The 22,373-nt window shown below is 42.4% G+C and overlaps 1 protein-coding gene across 1 annotated transcript in view; it reads right to left on the bottom strand.

Moving 5' to 3' along the window:
* LOC140453267 (potassium voltage-gated channel subfamily KQT member 4-like) overlaps positions 1-22,373 on the bottom strand; it is a gene marked incomplete at its 5' end in the record, with an annotated part of 635,590 nt that overhangs the window by 13,322 nt on the left and 599,895 nt on the right. Inside the window, 2 exons of the mRNA XM_072547825.1 lie at positions 8,792-8,927; positions 9,949-10,080. Coding sequence (XP_072403926.1) covers positions 8,792-8,927; positions 9,949-10,080 — 268 coding nt within the window. The remainder of the gene's footprint in view (positions 1-8,791; positions 8,928-9,948; positions 10,081-22,373) is intronic.

Genomic DNA, 22,373 nt, shown 5'->3' with positions numbered 1-22,373 from the left:
GCTAATGAAAGTCAACACACCATATATCTTCTTAACAACTTTATCAACTTGGGTGGCAACTTTGGTTGACCTATGAATGGGGACCCCAGGATCCCTCTTTTCATCCATGCTGCCAAGAATCCTGCCTTTAACCCTGTCAATTACATTCAAATTCGACATTCCAAAATGAATCACTTACACTTTTCCAGGTTGAACTCCATCTGCCACTTCTCAGCCCAGCTCTGCATCCTGTCAATATTCCATTGTAACCTACAAGCTTAGTATCATTGGCAAACTTAAGAACCCATCCTTACTCTTCCTCATCCAGGCAATTTGTAAAAATCACAAAGAGCAGAGGTCCCAAACAGATCCCTGCAGAACACCACTGGTCACCAAGTTCCAGACTGAATACTTTCCATCAACTTCCATCTGCTGTCATCTGTGGGCCAGCCAATTCTGTATCCAGTCAGCCAAATTTCCTGTATCCCATGCCTCCTTATTTTCTGAATGATCCTGCCATGGGGAACCGTATCAAATGCCTAGCTAAAATCCATGGACATCACATCCACTGTTTTATCTTCACCAATGTGTTCTGTCACATCCTCAAAGAATTCAGTCAGACTTGTGAGGCATGACCTGCCCCTCACAAAGCCATGCTGACTATTTAAACTATGGCTTTCCAAATAATCATACTTCCTGTCTCTCAGGATCCTCTCCAATATTTTGCCCACCACCGGACACAAGACTGACTGGTCTGTAATTCCCAGTATTATCCCTATTCCCTTTCTTGAACAGGCGAAAAACATTTGCCATCCTCCAATGATTTGGTACGCACACACTAATGGACAGTGAGGATGCAAAGATCATTGCCAAAGATAGGTTGAGTGAATGGGCATAAATTTGCCAGATGGAGTTTAACATAGAAAAGTGTTAAGTCATACATTTTGGTAGGAAGAATCAGAAGGCACATTATTATTTAAATGGAATCCAATAAAACATGGTAAAGAGGGATCTAGGTGTTCTTTTGCATGAAATGCAAAACATTAGCATGCAGGTGCAGCAAGTAATTAAGACGACAAATGAAATTTTGGTCTTTATTGCTTGGAGCTTGAAGTTTAAAAATAGGGTTAGTCTCAGCAAGGCTGAGTGTGAGGCTGAGTGTTGTGTTCATGTTTAGTCTCTGCATTTAAAGACATTGGAGGAATATTGAAAAGAGATTGACATGGTTGATTCCTGGGATGGAGGGGCTGACTTATTGCAAATGGCTAAACAAGTTAGGCTTTTCATCAATAGAGCTCAAAAAACTGAGGGGTGATCTTACTAAAACACACAAAATTCTGAGGTGGCTTAGCAAGGTAGACTTTGAGAAGATGTTGGGGGGGAGTAAGGAGTGGAGTTGGAAAAAGCACAGCAGGTCAAGCAGCATCGGGGAGGGGGGGAGGAGTCAGCGTTTCAGGTTGGAACCTTTCATCGGGACTGGGGAGGGAAAGGGAGCTGCAAAATAAATAGAGGGAGGAGGGGTGGGACTGGGGGAAAGGTGGGTGGGGTGGCGACCTATTGGTGCAGGTAGGAAGTGACTGTGATTGGTCAGTGGGAAGCAGAGAGGTGGGAAGGAAGATGGAGAAATCAGTCAGGTTAAGGGGGGGCAGGGTGGAGAGGGAGGCCTGGGTCTGGGATGAGGTGGGGGTGGAGAGATTTGAAAGCTGGTGAATTCTATGTTGAGGCTGTCTGGTTGTAAGCTCCTGAGGAAGATGATGAGATATTCTCCTTCCAGAGTGCATGTGGGCTTGTGTTGACGATGGACAACACCCAGGAAGGGCATGTTGTCGGGGGAGTGGGACTGGGAATTGAAATGGATGGCGACTGGAGATGGGCTCGATTGGAATGTACGAACCATAAATGTTCCCTGAACCACTCTGTGAGTTTGCGCTCGGTCTCTCCGATGTAGAGGAGACCACATTGGGAGCAACGGATGTAATAAATCAGGTTAGAGGACATGGACGTGAATCTTTGCCGGACTTGGAATGATTCTTTGTGGCTTTGGACAGAGGTGAGAGGGGAGATGTGGGGGCAGGTTTTGCACCTCCTGCGGCCGCAGGGGAAGGTTCCAGGTGTAGGGGAGGGGTTGGTGGGGACTGTGGACTTAATTAGGGAGTGCGGAGAGAGAGGTCCTTGCGAAAAGTGAATAGGGTGGAGAGAAATATCATTTTGGTGGTAGGGTCCAACTGCAGGTGGCAGAAGTGGCGGAGGATGATGTGTTGGACTTGGAGATGAATGGGTTGCAATGTGAAGACCAGACGGACTCTTCCCTTGTTGTGGCTGGGAGGATTTTGTGCGAGGTCAGAGGTACAGGAAATGGAGGAGATGCAGCTAAGGGTAGTGTTGGTCATGAGTGAGGGAAAATTACGGTCGTTGAAGTATGAGGACGTCTAGGATGGCCTTGAGTGGAACTGCTCATCCGGGGAGCAGATATGGCTGAGGCAGAGGAATTGGGAGTATGGGATTGCATTTTGCAGGGGTAGTGGGAGGAGGTGTAACTGAGGTAGCTGTGGGACTCATTGGGCTTGTAATAGATGTCAGTGCTGAGTTGGTTAGCGGAGGTGGAGGCAGAGAGGTCCAGGGAGAGCAGGGAGGTATCAGAGATGGTCCAGGTGAATTTGAGGTCAGGGTGGAATGTGTGGGTGAAGTGTTCGAGCTTCTCATGGGAGCACGAGGCAGCACCAATACAATCATCGATATAGCAGAGGAAAAGGTGGGTTTGGTGTCAGTGTAGTTGCAGAAGATGGACTGTTCCATGCATCCTATGAAGAGACAGGCATAGCTTGGTCCTAAGCGGGCAAGTGTGGCCACCCTTCTGGTTTGTAGAAAGTGGGAGAATTGAAAGGAAAAGTTGTTAAAGGTGAGGACCTGTTCTGCCAGGCGGATATGTGTGTCAGTGGAGGGGGACTGGTTGGGTCTGTGGGAGAGGAAGATACAAAGGCCCTTGAGGCCCTCTAAACATCATGTGCAGAAAAACTGGATGATCACGCTGAAGATGAGGTGTTGGGGGCTGAGAAACTGAAAGTTGTGGAGAAGGTGTATGGCGTAGGTGGTGTGCTGAACGTTAAGTGGGGAGTTCATGGACCAAACAGGACAGGATGGAGTTCAAGATTGAATTTACTCTGCAATTTGAGAGGGAGAAGAAAGAATCAGAGATAATGCTATTACAGCTGAATAAAGGCAACTATAGAGGCTTAACGGTAGAGCTGGGTAGAACTGACTGGGAGAGGAGCCTAGCAGGAAAGACACTGGAACAGCAGTGGCAGGAGTTTCTAGGAGTAATTCAGGAGACACAGCAGAGATTCATTCCGAGGAAAAAGAAATGTGATAGGGAAGATGAGGCAACCATGGCTGACCAGGGAAGTCAGGGATAGCACAAAAACCAAAGAGAAAGCATATGATGTGGCAAAGACAGAGGGAAACCAGGAGATTGGGAAGCTTACAAAGACCAACAAATGGCAACAAAAAAAGAAATAAGGAAGGAGAAGGTTAAATATGAGGAAAAGCTAGTGAGTAATATAAAGGAAGACTAAGAGTTTCTTTAGATATATAAAGAGAGGGCAAAAGAGAGACAAAAGTGGATATTGGGCCACTGGAAAATGATGCTGGAGAGATAGTAGTGGGGAGCAAAGAAATGTCTTAGAACTGAGTAATTACTTCGCTTTAGTCTTCATGGTGGAAGACACGAGTAATGCCCCAAAAATTCAAGAGTGTGAGGGGGCAGAGCTGAGAATGATGGCCATCACCAAGGAGAATGTGCTAGAAAACCTAAAAATGGACAAATAACCTGGACCAGATGGACTACACCCTAAGGGAAAAAGCTGAAGAGATAGTGGAGATCTTGAAGGAATCACTAGAATCAGGGATGGTTCCACTGGACTGGTAAATCACTAGAGTGACACCCCTGTTTAAAAAGGGAGGAAGGCAAAATTACAGGCTGATTAGCCTCACCTCGGTCATGAGTAAGATCCTGGAATCCATTGTGAAGGATGGGATTTCTGAATACTTGGAAGTGTATGGTAAAATGGCAAAGTCAGCATGGTTTCATCAATGGAAGGTCATGCTTGAATCCTTTGAGGAAGTAACAAGCAGGTTAGACCAAGGACAGCCAATGGATGTTATCTACCTAGACTTCAAGGCGGCCTTTGACAAAGTGACACATAGGAGGCTACTGAGTAAGCCAAGGGGCCATGGTGTTAGAGGCAAGGTGCTAGCATGGATAGAAGCTTGGCTGTCTGGTAGAAAGCAGAGTGGGGATAAAAGGGTCCTTCTCAGGATGGCAGCCAGTGACAAGTGGTATTCCACAAAGCTCAGTGTTAGGATGATAACTTTTCACTTTATACATTAATGTTTTAGATGAAGGAACAGAGGGCATTCTGGCTAAGTTTGCAGACAAAACAAAGTTAGGTAGAGGGACAGGAAGCATTGAGGAGGCAGGGAGGCTGCAGGAGGATTTGGACAGGTTAGGAAATTGGACAAAGAAGTGGCAGATAGAGTACAATGTGAGAAAGTAGGAAGAATAGAGACATGGGGTATTTTCTAAATAGGGAGAACATTCAGAAGTCTGGAAAGAGACTTGGGAGTTCTAGTCCAGGATTATCTCAAGGTAAACTTGAAGGTTGAGTGCGTAGTTAGGAAGGCAAATGCAATGATGGCATCTATTTTGAGAGGACTTGAATATAAAAGCAGGGATGTACTTCTGAGACTCTATAAGGCTCTGGTCAGACCATATTTGGAGTATGGTGCACAGGTTTGGGCTCCATATCTCAAGAAGGATGTACTGGCCCTGGAGTGTGTTCAGAGCAGGTTCACAACAATGGTCCCAGGAATGAAAAGCTTAACATATGAGGAACGTTTGAGGAGTCTCACTCTATACTTGATGGAGTTTGAGGGATGAGGAGGACCTAATTAAAACACACAAAATACTGAATGGCCTGGAAACAGCAGATGTTGGGAAGATGTTTCCATTGGTAAGAGACTAGGACTAGAGGGCACAGCTGTAGAGTAAAGGGAAGACCTTTTAGAATGGAGATAAGGAGAAACTTCTTCAGCCAGAGAGTGGGGAATCTAGAATTCATTGCTACAGAAGGCTGTGGAGGCTAGGTCATTGAGTACATTTAAGACTGAGATAGATAGATTCTTGAGTATCAAGGGGATCAAGGGTTACTGAGAACAAGTGGGAGAATGGAGTTGAGAAATTTATCAGCCACGATTGAATGCTGGAGCAGACTCAATTGGCTGAATGGCCTAATTTCTGCTCGTATGTCTTATGGTCTTATGGAGATGAGTTCAGTGAGGCAGGAGCAGGCAGAGATGAATGGTAGACTGCGGCAGTCAGGTTTATGAATTTTAGGGAGAAGATGGAAGCAGGCGGTGTAGGGTTATTGGAATTATGAGGTTTGAGGCTGTGGATGGAAGATCTTCTGAGGTGATAAGATTGTGGGTGACCTTGGTTTGGTGATGAGAGGTCGGTCATGATCGAAGGGGTGGTAGGAGGTTGGTGTTGGGGTGGAAGGAGTGGAGGGCTGCATGGGGACAGGTTGAAGTAGGTCGGGGGTGGAGAGATTCAGGCAATTGATGTCATGACAGCAATTGAAGATGAAGAGGTCAAGGGAGGGTAGGAAACCAGCACAGGAGGATGGAGCTTGTTGGAGAAGGGGTCTTCAGAGGGTGGGTGGGATTCATGTTTGATGAAGTGGAGGCAGGTGGTGGCAAAAGTGCTCGACATCCAGACATGTGAGAAATTCATTGATGTGGGAATAGTGGAATGAAAATGAGTCCTTTGCTGAGGTTTGACCGTTCATCCTCAGTGAGGAGTAGATCGGGTGGGGGAGGGGGGGGTGGAAATTGGTAAGTACCTGGCAGGGCGTGGGGTTGGAGCCTAGTGTTGAGCAAGGTGTTTCCAATAAGCATGGACAGCTCAAACTAGGGTCATAATCTTCCAAATTCTACAGACCTCAGGATGTTCCTAGGGATTGGAGGGTGGTAAATGTAACTCCAGCATTTTAAAAAAAGAGGGAAAATACAGAGAAATATAGTCCATCAGTAACATCATAATTGGGATATATGCTAGAGTCTATTATAGAGGATGTAATAACAATATTTGGAAAGCATTAATGGAATTAGACAAAAATTAGCATGGGTTTATGAAAGGCAGGCCATGCTTAACCAATCTTCTGGAAGATATAGTACATCTGGATTACAAGAAAGTTTTGATAAGGTCACTAAAAGAAGCTGGAGGACAAAATTGAAGCATAAAGCATCAGGAAAAATGTATTGGCTTACATTAAGAATTGATTAATAGACTGGAGACAGAGAGTGGGGTTAAATGTATCTTTCTCCAGATGGTAGGCAGTGATTATCACAAGGGTGAGTGCTTGGGTCCCCAGATATTTACTGTAGAGATATGATCTGGATGAGGGAACCAAATGCAGTATTTCCAAATTTGCTGATGACACAAAACTAGGTAGGATTATGAATTGTGAGAAGAATGCAAGGAAGCTTCAGGGAGATCTAGATAAATAGAATGCAATATAAAGGGAATAAAATGGGAAGGTGCACACATTGGTATGAATGTCAGAAAGGAGAAAGTGAGGACTGCAGATGCTGAATGTCAGAAAGACAGTATTATTTAAATGGTGATGTATTAGAAAGTGTGGGTGTATAATACAATCTGGGAGTCCTTGTACATCAGACAATGAAAGTAAACAGGCAGTAGCAGCAAGCAATTAGAGAGGCAAATGGTATAGTGACCTTCACTGCCACAGTATTTGAGTTCTGATGTATGTGTTTCTCAGTGCAATTACTTTGAGGACTTGGTGAGTCCACACTGCAGTATCATGCATAGTTTTGGTCTCCCTATCTAAGAAATGACATACATGCTGTAGAGGAAGTGCAGTGAAGGTTACTTGGCTCATACCAAGAATTGAAAAGTGTGGTGCTAGAAAAGCACAGCAGGCCAGGCAGCATCCGAGGATGCTGCCTGGCCTGCTGTGCTTTTCCAGCACCACACTTTTCAACTCTGGTCTCCAGCATCTGCAGTCCTCACTTTCTCCTGATACCAAGGATGGCAGAATTGACCAATAAGAGGTTGATTTGACTGGGTTTTATTCAGTAATTTAGAAGAATGTGAAGGAATTTAATTGATTCAAATAAAATTCTATAAGGGCTAGGCAGACTACATGCAGTTAGGATCTTTTCCCTGATTCGGAAGTTTAGAACCAGGGGACAAGAGATGAGGACCATTTAAAACTGAGATGAGGATCAATTTCTTCACTCAGAGAGTGGTCAACTTGTGAAATTCGCTACCACAGTAGGCTGTGGAGGCTAGGTCACTGAGTATATTCAAAAAAGAAATTAATATATTTTAAGAGATTAAGTCATCATAGCAGGAAAAGGCATTGACATAGAGGATGGCTAGGCCAGCATTTATTACTTATCCCTATTTGCCCTTGAGAAGGCAGTGGTGAGCTATCTTCCTGAACCACTCCAGTCCATGTGGTGTAGGTGGACCCTCAATGCTGTTAGAGAAAAACTCTAGCATTCTGACCCAGCAACATGGAAAGAATGGCGACTTATTTCCAAATCTGGATGGTGAGTGGCACGAAGGGAAACTTGCAGGTGGTGTTCTCATGTCTCTGCTGCCCTTGTCCTTCTAGATGGTAGTGGTTGTGGGTTTGGAAAGTGTTGTCTCAGGATGTTACTTGCCACTTGTCAGCCCAAGCGTGAATATGGTTGAGATCTTGTTGGTGTGGAACATGGACTGCTTCAGTACCTGAGGAGTCATGAATGGTACTGAACAATGTGTAATCATTTGCAAACATTCCCATTTCTGACCTTATGATGGAGGGAAAGTCATTGATGAAGCAGCTGAAGATTGTTGGGCTAAGAACACTACCCAGGGGAACTCGTGCAAAGATCCTGGAGATAAGATGACTGATCAGCAAAAAAATACAACTGCATTGCTTTCTGCTGTATATGACAGCAAACAATGGAGAATCTTCCCTCTGATTTCTACAGACTGTAGTTTTGCTATGGGTCCTTAATGCCACATTCAGTCAAATGTGGTCTTGATGTTAAGGACAGTAACTCTCACCTAACCCCTTGGAAACCAGTCCTTTTGTCAATGTTTGAACCAAGACTGTAAGTAGGTCAGGAGTTGAATTGCCCTGCTGGAACCCAAACTCAGCATCAGTGAGCAGGGTATTGGTGTTTTCTCCTCTTTCCTTGTTTCTATATATGAGAGAAATAGAAGTGAATGCTTTAACATATAAGTGAGAGATTCTATCAGTACTGCAATATCAGTTAACAAGGAGAGGACATCAAATTGAAAAGGATGAAATTTAGATAGATTACCAATGGAGAATATTAGTAATAATCAGATGTGCTCCATGAAGTTTAGTGGAAAATGATGGATAAAAGCTTGCTTGCTATTGCCTGAAGCTTTGGGACTTTTCCTGTAAAAACCTACTCTGTCCCAATACTTGTTTTATCACTGCTGGTAATGGTTCAATGATTCCTTGGAAGTATTCCACCTAGTTCTGATTAATGTTGTTAAAAACATTTGAAGAAAATTGTGGGTACAGTTTGGGGAAGGTGCAGCACCTATAATAAAATGTAACTGGCTAGACTTCCGCCTTCATGTTTGAGGGCCGGGGGAAATCCTTTGATCTGCAGAACAATGAAGACTCTCCATGTCACAGATTCAGTTGGCATCAAGTGGACTATTGTGGTCTTCAGTGCTATGCTATGTTCCACCCATGGAATAAATTACCTGTTTTTCCACTTTCATCACCCGTCCCATCATGCTCAATTCATCAAAGGGTTCCAGTTCTGGTGGGACTTTCTCTCCTTTCTCACGCAACTTCTTGTCTGTGGGCATCTGACCTTTCCCAATGATTTGGTCAACTCTACAATGAAATAAGACATCAAAGTCAGCAAAACCCAAAGGCATGTCCATATTTCTTCCGTTTATTTCGCTTAAGAAATAAAAAAAAACAAGGCTTGTTGCAGAACTGCCATTCTCTTGGACCTTGCTTACAGCAGGAAGTTTATTGGAAATTAGTGAATGCAGAGTGCACTTTTATCCAACAATTGATATTGACGTTCAGAAATTTTAAACAACTTTCTCACTGAGTGCCTTATGTAGGAAGTCAGCATGATTGTGCTGGGCAATGTAGTTTTTCACTTTGCCTTGCTGAAGCTTTTCAAAGCTGCAGCTAATGATGGGATGTTAAAAAATTTAAATTTGAAACAATATAAAGATCTCTCTTCTAATATTATACAGGTACATGTCCTAAATTTAGCCTCCTTTTCAGGATTAATGCAGAAAGGCTTGGTTTACTAGGCCTCGGTGAAACCTTACAATTGACATTTCCAGCATTGCTTGTGAGTCAGTGGGAACAGGAGTGTTGGCTTTGGAGGGGATACAGTAAAGATTCATGAGAATGGCCTCAGGGATGAGAAACTTCAGTTATGCCAATAACTTGATAAATTGGAATTGGGAGAAGAGACATTTGAGAGTGGAGTTGATTGAGGTGTTCAAAATCAGGAGGGATCTTGACTGGGTACATTGGGAGATACCGTTCCCATTGGTAGATGGATCGAGAATCAAATAAAGGTAATTGGCAACAGAAGCAATTGAGATATGAGGAAAAACCTGCTCATCCATGAAATGGTTGGGGTCTGCAATGCACTGAGTGAGTGTGGTGGAGGCTAGCATTCACGGCTTTCAAGAAAAAAATTGTATAAACACCCAAGGAGAAAAGTATTTGCAGGACTACAGACAAAGCAGAGATTGTTATTGTTGCAGGGAGCCAACATGGCACAAAGAGCTGTGCTTTAATACATGTGGTCACTTTCCATGACCAACCATTAAAGTAGGGCCATTCTATGGCAGCAGATCCTTGACTGAGGTGAGAACAGACATACCTGGATTGGAGGCTCTTGATTCGGCCAAGCATGTCCAGGTGACCAGCAGAATATTGCTCAATCACATCTTTTACGTCATAAGGTCGCAAAGTCTCTTTAAATTTTCTCTTTGCTACAAGAAATTTCAGAATCCTACGAGGAGAAGAAAGTGAAAAAAACATTTGGGAAATGCATCAGCAGGTGCTTTCAGATTACTTGATGGCTATGGTTTGACCTATAGTTTGAACAAGAGGAACTAAGTTTATGAGCTGAGAGACCTAGAGAACTGGTATTAAACTGGATTCAACAAGGTCATGGTTAATTTTTAGCTTGAACTGGCATTAAATATTTCAATAGTACCTAGAACATTCCACACCAGCATGTTCCCTTTGCTTTTCCCCCACAGTTTCTGGATTTTTCAGTTGGATTCATGATTATTAACTCAGCAGAGAGCCATACGAGTACCTGAACCATGAGAGCAGATTTGAGTGTTTCATTGCAGAAAAATGGTCTGTGATAAGACAATAGCACAAATTCAGCAAAGGAGGGCCCAAAACTAAACTGATACAGAAAGGGAAAAGTACAATGTGAAAGTAAACAAGTCAGGAACATTAAAACAAACTTCTGTAAGTATGTGAAAAGGAAAAATAGGCAAAGAGAAGTGTGGATCCATTACAGATAGAGACAGGAGAATTTATTATAGGGATTGAGTAAATCACAGAAATGTTAATCAAATACTTTGAATCTGTGTTCATAGAGGAAGGTATATAAAAAGCTGTTATAAGCAGTTGGTAACCAAGGGATTAGTGAGAATGTGGAACTGAAAGAAATTATTAGTAAAAATGTAGTACTAGAGAACTTAATCGACCGAAAATTGATTAATCTCTTTGGATCCATTGATCTCAATAGCTCCTGCAGATTCTAAGGAAGCAAATGTAAGCCCACTTTTTAAGAAGGGAGGGGAGAGAAAATGGGGAATTGTAGACTTGCTATCTGGACATCAAAATTAGAGAAATGATAAAATCTACAATAGACACCGAAAGAAAAACAACGGTAGGGTTGGGCAGAGCCAACATGAAATGGAAACTATGTTTGGCAAAGCTGCTGGAACTTTTTAAGGACGTATCTAGCAGAATAGATAATGGGGAACGAGTTTGGCTTTCTTTATGGTCCCACATAACAGGTTATTAAACAAAGGTTTGAGAAATTGTCTTAATATTGCAATGTGGATTGAAAATTAGCTAATGGACAGAAAACAGAGAATAGAAATATAGAACTAATTTTCAGCATGGCAGGCTGATATTGGGGGATTGTGAGTGGGATTGCCCTATGAGCAGTGATTGAGAAGACAAGTCTACATTCTTTATGGTTTAGAAGAATGATCTCATTGAAACATATAGAATACATGCAAGACTTGACAAAACAAATGTAGAATAGATGTTGTCCTTGGGCTAAAGGCCTAAGATCAGGAAATACAGCCTCAGAAGTGGGTATGTCATTTTATATTGAAACGAAGAGGATGGCAAATCTTTGGAATCCTCCATACCAGAGGACTGTGCAGGATTAATCATTGAGTTTATTCATGTCTGACATTGAAACATTTATGGATTTTAAAGCAATCAAGGGATTTGGGGACAATGTAGGAAAAGCTAAAGATTAACCATGATCTGATTGAATGTCAGAGAAGGCTTAATGGCTGAATAGCTTACTCCTACTCCTATTTCTTATGTTTCATGTGACTGAGTACAGACCCCATTCACTGATGCAAAGGGATAACTTTCAGTACTTTCAATAATTATTTGTCAATATGGTAACTGACATGTTCACAAAACAACGGAAACAGTGGGAAAAATAAACTAATTTATAATGAGAACACTTCAACTCCAGAACATCTCTGCAAGAGTTCCTCAGGGTGGTGTCCTAGGCCCAACCATTTTCAGCTGCTTCATCAATGACCTGCCCTCCATCATAAGGTCAGAAGTGGGTGTTCGCCAAAAATTGCACAGTGTTTAGCACCATTTGCAACTCCTCAGATACTAAAGCAGACTGTGCTCAAATACAACAAAATCTGGACACTACCCAAGCTTGGGCTGACAAGTGGCAAGTAATATTGCCACACAAATGCCAGATTATTACCATCACCAATTAAAAAAAAACCATCTAACCACCGCTCCTTGACATTCAATGGTGCTACAATGATTGACTACCTCGTTACCAACATCCCGGTAGTCACCATTGACCAGGAATTCCACTGGACTTGCCACATAAACAGTGGCTATAAGAGCAGGTCAGAGGCTCGGAATACTATGAGCAACTAACCTCCTGACTCCCCAAAGCCTGTCCACCAAGTCCACCTGTCCAAAGCACAATTCAGGAATGTGATGGAGTACTCCCCCACTTGCCTGGATCAGTGCAACCACAACAATACTTTAGAAGCTTGACATCATCCATGACAAAGCAGCCTACTTGATTGGTACCACATCCACAAGTATCAATCCCTCAACCACTGACAAGATGCACTGCAGACATTCACCGAAGAACCTCAGACAGCACCTTCCAACCCCACAACCCCATGACCACTTGCATCTAGAAGGACAAAGAGAACACCACCATCTGCAAGTTCCCCTCCAAGCGACTCACCCATCCTTACTTGGAAATATATCGCTGTTCCTTTATTGTCGCAGGGTCAAAATTCTTGATTTCCCTACCAAATGGCATTGCGGATCAACCCATAGCAAGTGGACTGCAGTGGTTCAAGAAGGCAGCTTATCATAATTTTCTCAAGGGCAACTAAGGACTGGCAATACAGCGGCCAGACAGTGACATCCACATCCCACAAATTAATTTTTAAAAAAATCAATATCACCCAGTGCATCAGTTATCAAGAAAAAGTTCTGTACACACTTATAGGATTGAAATTATATAACTTTAGGTCTGCTGGAATGTCAGCACACTGTCACAATGACACTCTGTTCTCTGTCTACTCTATCTTCAGGGCTCAGCGATTAGCACTGCTACCTCATAGCACCAGGGACCTGGATTCGATTCCACCCTCAGGCAACTGTTTATGAGCTTTAATATTAATTGGTTGAATCCTACAATTGTTGAAACCTCCACAATCAACATCCTGGACCCTAGCATTGAAGTTTAGTATTAAATTGAACTGCATCTGCCATATAAATACTGTACCTACAAGAGGCTAGGAATCTTGCTTCTCCAGCATTAAGTGTCAGCTCAGCCATATCCATATCCTAACAATCATCTTATTACATTCTTCATATTATAACGCCCTCCATTTGGACAAGTTTTAATTTTTTGGACAGATTAATATCTCAAATTCCTCTTCACATCTGTAATCCCTCAGACCTGCAAAAAGGGCTCATGATAATCAGGAAAAGTTTCAAATACAACTGTACCACCAGCCTGTTTGTTTTATTGACTGGGCATCCTACATATGAACTACAGTGCTGTGAGGGCTGCAGCTTTGAGGCCATCCATTTTAAATACCCCCACACGACAGGCAAAGATAAAAGGAAAAGATCTCTCTCACTCAGTCAATGTTGAAAAGAATCAGAACAATAGAAATTCAGCTGACTTGCAAACGAAGAATCTTAAAATCAAATGCTCAACTGTCATGTTCAATAATATCTACCAATGTCATTCAATAAGAGCTGCAATACTGACTTATCTGCTCTTCATGAATAATTCAGAGATTGATCTGCATTTTTAAATATCTCTTATCTTTTTGAACTCACCTCTTATTTCTACTGCATGTTTGCGTGTTACACAATTGTTTCTTCTGATATTTAGACATTTGAAATTAATTTAGCAATTCAGTTTATTTAGTAATTAATAAACCCACTCTTTTTCTTAATTGGGTTACTTTTAAAACATAGATTCATTTGCATTTGGGAGAAAGGTATCTACAAGGAGATTCTTGAGGATAGACAAGTCCCCCGGGCCTGACGGGATATATCCTAGGATTATGTGGGAAGCAAGAGAGGAAATTGCAGAGCCGTTGGCAATGATCTTTTCGTCTTCACTGTTAACGGGGGTGGTACCAGGGGACTGGAGAGTGGCGAATGTTGTGCCCCTGTTCAAAAAAGGGAATAGGGATAACCCCGGGAATTAGAGGCCAGTTAGTCTTACTTCGGTGGTCGGCAAAGTAATGGAAAGTGTACTGAAGGATAGGATTTATAAGTATCTGGAAAGACACTGCTTGATTAGGGACAGCCAGCACAGATTTGTGAAGGGTAGGTCTTGCCTTACAAGTCTTACTGAATTCTTTGAGGAGGTGACCAAGCATGTGGATGAGGGTAGAGCAGTGGATGTAGTGTACATGGATTTTAGTAAGGCATTTGATAAGGTTCCCCATGGTAGGCTTATGCAGAAAGTCAGGAGGCATGGGATAGAGGGAAATTTGGCCAGTTGGATAGAAAACTGGCTAACTGGTCAAAGTCAGAGAGTGGTGGTAGATGGTAAATATTCAGCCTGGAGCCCAGTTACAAGTGGAGTTCCGCAGGGATCAGTTCTGGGTCCTCTGCTGTTTGTAATTTTTATTAATGACTTGGAAGAGGGAGTCGAAGGGTGGGTCAGTAAATTTGCAGATGATACGAAGATTGGTGGATTTGTGGATAGTGAGGAGGGCTGTTGTCGGCTGCAAAGAGACTTAGATATGATGCAGAGCTGGGCTGAGGAATGGCAGATGGAGCTCAACCCTGTCAAGTGTGAGGTTGTCCACTTTGGAAGGACAAATAAGAATGCGGAATACAGGGTTAAAGGTAGGGTTCTTAGTAAGGTGGAGGAGCAGAGGGATCTTGGGGTCTATGTACATAGATCTTTGAAAGTTGCCACTCAGGTGGATAAAGCTTGTAAGAAGGCCTAAGGTGTATTAGCGTTCATTAGCAGAGGGATTGAATTCAAGAGTCGTGAAGTGATGTTGCAGCTGTACAGGACCTTGGTTAGGCCACATTTGGAGTACTGTGTGCAGTTCTGGTCGCCTCACTTTAGGAAAGATGTGGAAGCTTTGGAGAGGGTGCAGAGAAGATTTACCAGGATGTTGCTGGAATGGAGAATAGGTCATACGAGGATAGGTTGAGAGTGCTAGGCCTTTTCTCATTGGAACGGTGAAGGATGAGGGGTGACTTGATAGAGGTTTATAAGATGATCAGAAGAATAGATAGAGTAGACAGTCAGAAACTTTTTCCCCGGGTACAACAGAGTGTTACAAGGGGACATAAATTTAAGGTGAAGGGTGGAAGGTATAGGGGGGATGTCAGGGGTATGTCCTTTACCCAGAGGGCATGGAATGCGCTGCCTGTGGGAGTGGCAGAGTCAGAATCATTGGCGACCTTTAAGCGGCAATTGGATAGGTACATGGATGGATGCTTAAGCTCGGACAAATATGCGGCACAACATTGGGCCGAAGGGCCTGTTCTGTGCTGTATTGTTCTATGTTCTATGTTCTTCTAAGTTAACCCTGAGGCAATTACCTGACAGGGTGGGTAAATACAGAAGGGGAGCAAGTTCATCTCTCCAGGAACTTAATGTTTTGAGATATTACCTGTGAAACTAAAAAAATTGGGAATCTCACCTTGGATCTCTCCTAACAAATTAGGGACTTCTGCTGTGATTTGAATCCACAGATGAAAAAACAAAACTGGAATGAGCAAATTGTTAACTTGACACCTTGTTTTAAAGCGAAAAGAACTGCAGAACTTTAGTCTACATTGTTACAGTATAGAAATGCTTACATTACGAACATTTAGGGACATTACTTTGGAGAATTTAGACATTCTGTCCCATGAACAGTTAAAAGATTGAGCAAAGCACTAGGGTTTAGAACGTCAAAAAAAGCCAAAAAAATCAAAATAGTGGACAACAGTTTATGTTTGGAACAGAGGACATTGAAACAGAGAGTAATGGTAGAGAGATTAAAATTGGAGCAGCAGAAAGTAGAATTTCAAGAAAAAGAAAACACGGAGACAGTGAGAATGGAGGAAGGTAAAGAGAAAACAAGAGAGAAATGGGCAAGGAGGGAAGAGAAAGGATTTCAGGAAAAACAGCAAGAAAAGAAGTTTGAATTAAAAGAGCTTGAGCTGAGGAACAGGAAGATACCAATGGCTCAGATTTAAGCATGGAGACAACTCAGTTTACTTATTTAATTCTGAAGCTCGAAGACTGGTAAGTAGAAGCATCTTTTTTGAGAGGAAAGCACGATAGTTAAATTGACCACCAGAACAGAGAATGTTGAAAAAACTTAGCATGTTTGGCAGCATTTGTAGAGAGAAAAACAGAACTTACTTTGAATTTGAAGGATCACTCGTCTCAAAACATTAACTCTGGTTATATCTCTACAGATGCTGCCTGACCTGCTGAGTTTCTCCAGCACTTTCTGATGTTGTTTCAGATTTCCACCATTCACAGTTGTTTGTTTTTAGTTGAGTTAAATTGGCCAGTCCACCACTGGTTCTTAGTATTGTGGAGCAGGCTATCAGGGAAAGTGCATACGATTTATTCCCTATTGCTTATGCAGCAGTAAAAAGGGCTACCTGAAGTGCGTATCAGTTACTGCCAGAGGGGTAACATCTTCTGATACGCTCAGGAGACTACCTGACCAGATGTACCTGGAATTTAAAAGGTTTAAGCAGCTTGCTTTCGAAGTAGGTATGGACACTTAATACAGAAACGGCATACAAAAACCAGTGCAAAATAATTCTTCTTGATGAATTTAAAAGATCAAACTCTTTCTCAATGAGAATACATCTCAGGTAGGCAGCCACATTGGCTGATGATAATAAGGTGATCCATAAACCCTGTTCTAGAAGAGATTCTTCCCTAATAAAATGGAAAGGATTGAGGTGGGAGAGTGGTAGGAAATGGGGAAATGCAGGAAATGCTAGGACCCCTCCTCAGGACAGAATAAGTGGTGCTAAAATGCAGGGTGAGGCCAAAAATCCTATGTGTTTTCAGTGCTGAAAGATATAGCATGTCCAAGCTAAAAGCTGGAGGCAGGTAGGGCAAAAAACCTCGCAGGAATGTATGCAGACAATGTATGTTCATCAGAGAGTGTATGAGACTTAGACTTGGTTATGTCTCTGACTGCAGCTACAAATCCCTGTAAGAGTATTCCTGACAGTCAGCTGAGGCTAAAGAGCAGGTTTCCAAGGATTTTGAAAGACGTGAGGACAAAACTTATGAGGGCACTGGACATCATCTTTCAGTCTTCCCTGGACTCAGAAGACTGGAAATTACAAACATTATAGCCTAGATCAAAAAAGCTTATAAGGATAAGCCCAGCAACTACAAACCAGTCAGTTGAATGTTGAGAGCGGGGAAACTTCTAGAAACAATTATTTGGCAAGAATTAGTAGTCATGTGGAAAAAGGTGGGTGTATGAGGAAGAATCAGGATGGACTTCTGAAGGAAACATCATGTTGAACTAACTTGGTGGAGTCTTTTTTTTTAAACAGAGGTTACGGTAAGGTTTGGTGAGATTAATACTGTTGATGTTGTGAGTGTGAATTTCCAGAAGACATTTGATGCAGTACCACACAATATACTTTTGAGAAAAGTTATAGGCCATGGTATAAAAGGGACAGTAGCAACACGGATACAAAATTGGCTAAGTAATAGGAAACAGAGGGTAATGCTCTATGGTTATTTTTCAGGCTGTAAGAAGATTTGTAGAGGAGTTCTCTAGGGGTCAGTATTGGGACCCTTGCTTTTTCTGTGCAGGAGACAATTTCAAAACGTGCAGCTGATATAAACTTGGCAGAATTGTAAAAATGTGAGGAAGACAGTGCAAAACTCCAGAAGGACATTGACAAACTGCTGCAGCGGGCCAATAGGTAGCAGATGAGGTTCAATACAGAAAAGTGTGTGATATGTTTAGGTTAGAAGAGCATTGAAAGATAATACAAAATAGGGAGTACAATTCTAAAGGGATGCAGGAGCACAGATCCTGTACATATATGTACACAGATAATTAAGATGGCAATTAAAATATACAGTATCCTTGGCTTTATTAATAGGTTCATTCAGTTCAACTAGAGTGTAGTGAAATGGGTACCATGTTATAGAAAAGATGTAAATGCATTGGAGAGGGTGCAGAAGCAATTTACAAGAATGGTTCCAACAATGATAAACTTCAATTATGAGGACAGATTGAAGTAGTTGAGACTGTTCTCTTTGGAGTGATGGCGAGGAGGAGATTTGAGACAGGGTTTTTAAATCTTGAGTGAGGTGGATAGAGTAGATAGGGAGAAGCTGTTCCTGTCATAAAAGGAACAAGAATGAGAGGGCTTGGATTTAAGGTGATATGCAAAAGTAGCAAAGGTGATGTAAAACAAAAACTTTTCACTAAGTGAGTAGTTAGGGCATGGAGTGCCCTACCTGGAATTATTTTTTAAATTCATTCACAATCCAGAGGGGAGTCTAAGAATCAACCACATTTCTGTGAGTCTGGAGTCACATGTAGGCCAGATCAAGTAAGGATGGTGCATTCCCTCCCTGAAGGATATTAGTGAACCCGGTTTTTTTTTCCTGACAATCAATAATGGATTCATGGTTATCATTGGTGGTCATCTTTTGTGGTCATTCTAGATTTTGTTGAATTCAAAACCATCCATTCTGCCATGGTTGAATTTGAACCCAGGTCCCGGGGTCTAGTGCTAATAACATTAAGCCATTGCCTCCTCAATGTGGTAGAAGAAATTTCAATTGAGTCATTCAGTAAGCACTAGATAATTATTTGGATAGAAATAGTGTGCAAAAGCTTGGAAAAAAGGCAGGGGATTGGCACTAGGTAATGCTGCTTGTTTAAAGATCTGGTGCAGGCACGAAGGGTGAATGGCCTCCTTCTGCACCACAACTATTCTGTGATTCAGTCAACTCTAAAGCACTCAAAATCCACTCTTCTATTAAGTGACTGTGGTGAGTGGCATTACTTGGATTTATGTGGCTGACTTCAAGTCATAAAGTCATAGAGAGGTAACAGCACGGAAAGACACTATTCGGCCCAACTTGTCCATGCCGACCAGATATCCCAACCCAATCTAGTCCCACCTGGCAGCACCCAACCCATATTCCTTCAAACCCTATCTATTCATATACCCATCCAGATGCCTTTTAAATGTTGCAATTGTACCAGCCTCCACCACTTCCTCTGGTAGTTCATTCCATACACGTACCACCCTCTGCGTGAAAACGTTGCCCCTTAGGTCTCTTTTATATCTTTCCCCTCTCACCCTAAACCTATACCCTCTAGTTCTGGACTCCCTCACCCAAGGGAAAATATTTTATCTATTTATCCTATCCATGCCTGTCATGATTTTATAAACTTCTATAAGTTTACCCCTCAGTCTCCGATGCTCCAGGGAAAACAGTCCCAGCCTATTCAGCCTCTCCCTATAGCTCAAATCCTCCAACCCTGGCAACATCCTTGTGAATCTTTTCTGAACCCTTTCAAGTTTCACAACATCTTTCCGATAGGAAGGAGACCAGAATTGCACGCAATATTCCAACAGTAGCCTAACCAACTGACAGCCATATCGAGGACACCAACTTTATGTCTCCACAAAGACAAAGTGATCATGGGTGATTTCAACATTCAGATGAACTGGGAAATTTGGGTTGGTAATAGATTTCAAGAAAAGGAATTTGTGGAATGCCTTTGGCAATACTGGATTTAGTGTTGTGTAATGAGGCAGACTTGATAAGGGAGCTGAAGGTGAAGGAACACTTAGGAGGCAGTGACCATAATATGATTGAATTTACTCTGCAATTTGAAAGGAAGAAGATAGAAACATAGGTAATGGTATTACTGCTGAGTGAAGGCAACTACAGAGGCATGAGGGAGGAGCTGGGTAGAACTGACTGGAGGAGGAGCCTAGCAGGAAAGACAATGGAACAGCAATGGCAGGGTTTCTGGGAGTAATTCAGGAGACACAGCAGAGATTAATCCCAAGGGAAAAAAAACATGGTACAGGGAGGATGAGGCAACCATGGCTGACTAGGGAAGTCAGGGATAGCATAAAACCAAAGGGAAAGCATATAATGTGGCAAAAGAAAATGGGAAGCCAGAGGACTGGGAAACTTACAAAGACCAACAGAAGGATGAGAGGGATATAACTGAAGGGAGTAGATTATATATGAGTGTAAGCTAGCCAGTAATATAAAGGAAGACTGTAAGAGTTTATTTAGATATATAAAAGGTAAAAGAGAGGCAAAAGTGGACATTGAACTGCCGGAAAATGATGCTGGACAGATAATTGTGGGAACAAGGAAATGGCTTAGAACTGAATAATTAATTCATGTCTGTCTTCTTGGTGGAAGATATGAGTAATATCCCAAAAGTTCAAGAGAGTGAGGAGGCAGAGCTCAGTTTGGTGGCCATCACCAAGGAGAAGGTGCTAGAAAACCCAAATGGCCTGAAAGTGGATAAATAACCTGGACCAGATTGGACTAAACCCCAGGGTTCTCTTGGAGATAGCTGAAGCGATAGTGGAGGCATTAGTGGTGATCTTTCAGGAATTGCTAGACTCAGGGAGGGTTCAGAGGACTGGAAAATCACTAATGTGACAGCCCTGTTTAAAATGGCAGTAAGGCAAAACACAGAAAATTACATACTGATTAGTCTAACCTGGGTCAAGGGCAAGAGTGGTGCATCCTTGAAATTCATTTCGACAGAAGGCTGTGGAGGCCACGTCATTGTGAAAGTTGAGATTTCTGAATACTTGAAAGTGTATGGTAAAATAGGGCAAAATGACCATGGTTTCATCAAGAGGAGGTCTGCCTGACAAACCCACCGGAATTAATTGAGGAAATAATGAGCATGTTAGACCAAGGAAAGCCAATGAATGTAATTCATCAGGACTTCAAGAAGACCTTTGGCATGGGGCTGCACAAGAGGCTACTGAGTAAGATAAGGGCTCATGGTGTTAGAGCGAAGGTGCTAGCATGGATAGAAGCTTGGCTGACTAACAGAAAGCAGAGAGTGGGGATAAAAGGGTCTTTCTCAGGGTTGCGGCCAGTGACGAGTGGTGTTCCACAAGGTTCAGTGTTGGGACCACAACTTTTCACTTTATACATTAATGATCTAGATGAAGGAACTGAGAGCGTTCTGGGTAAGCTTGCAAACATACAAAGATAGGTGGAGGGACAAATAGCATTGAGGAGGCAGGGAGGCTGGAATTGGATAGGTTAGGAGAGTGGGTGAAGAAGTAGCAGATGGAGCACAATGTAGGAAAGTGTGATGTCATATACTTTGGTAAGAACAATGGAGGCATGGACTATTTCCTAAATGGGGAGAAAATTCAGAAGTATGAAGTGTAAAGCAACTTGGAAATTCTTGTCCAGGATTCTCTCAAGGCAAACTTAGGAGTTAGGAGTACAAATGCAATTTTGGCATTTATTTTGAGAGGACCTGAAAACAAAAGCAGGGATGTACTTCTGAGGCTATATAAGGCTGTGGTCAGATGACATATGGAGTTTTGTGTGCAGTTTTGGGCCCCATATCTCAAGAAGGATGTACTGGCCCTGGAACGTGTTCAGAGGAGGTTCATGAGAATGGTCCCAGGAATGAAAAGCTTAACATAAGAGGTTCATTCGGAGACTCTGGATCTATACTCGGTGGAGTTTAGAAGGATGAGGGGATCTAATTAAAACCTACAGAATATTGTATAGCCTGGACAGAGTGGATGTCAGGAAGGTGTTTCCATTGGTAGGGGAGACTAGGGCTAGAGGGCACAGCCTTAGAGTAAAGGGAAGACGCTTCAGAATGGAGATAAGGAGAAACATCTTTAGCCCGAGAGTGGGGAATCTTTGGAATTCATTGTCATTCAAGGTTATGGAGGCCAGGCCATTGGGTATATTTAAGACTGAGGTAGATATGTTCTTGAGTATCAAGGGGATCAATGGTTATGGGGCGAAAGTGGGAGAATGGGGTTGAGAAACCTACCAGCTATGATTGAATGATGGAGCAGAATTGATGGGCCGAATGGCCTAATTTCTGCTCCTATGTCTTATGGTCTAATATTCAGCTTGTACAATACTACTAACCAAGATAAATGCTTCACTACCTTCATGTTGGCAGGGCAGAAGCTACTCTCAGTTTCCATTCATTGCCTCTAAGTATTTGGCCCTGAGTTAATTGTCTGTCATGCTTCCATCTCAATCAGACTCAAAGTGTAAAACATTTTGTTTGACTCCAAACTCTGCTTCTTCTTCCATGTGGCTTTCATTATCAAAATCATCTTTATCACCTCTCCACAACAGTGTCTATGCTCTACCTCAACCTGTTCTGCTGCTGAAACTAAGTCCTCACCTCTGTCATCTCCAGCCTTGACAAAGTAGTGACTCCAAGAGCTCTGACTTCTCTGAACTCCCATCATTCAGTACCTCAGATTGCTGATTTCAAAAGTCCAGCTCTCATTTTCAAATTCAAT

The sequence above is a fragment of the Chiloscyllium punctatum genome, chromosome 27, assembly GCF_047496795.1.
Source record: "Chiloscyllium punctatum isolate Juve2018m chromosome 27, sChiPun1.3, whole genome shotgun sequence".
Lineage (NCBI taxonomy): Eukaryota > Metazoa > Chordata > Chondrichthyes > Orectolobiformes > Hemiscylliidae > Chiloscyllium > Chiloscyllium punctatum.
The sequence above is the reverse complement of the archived record's forward strand: the minus strand, read 5'-3'. Positions and strand labels throughout refer to the sequence as shown.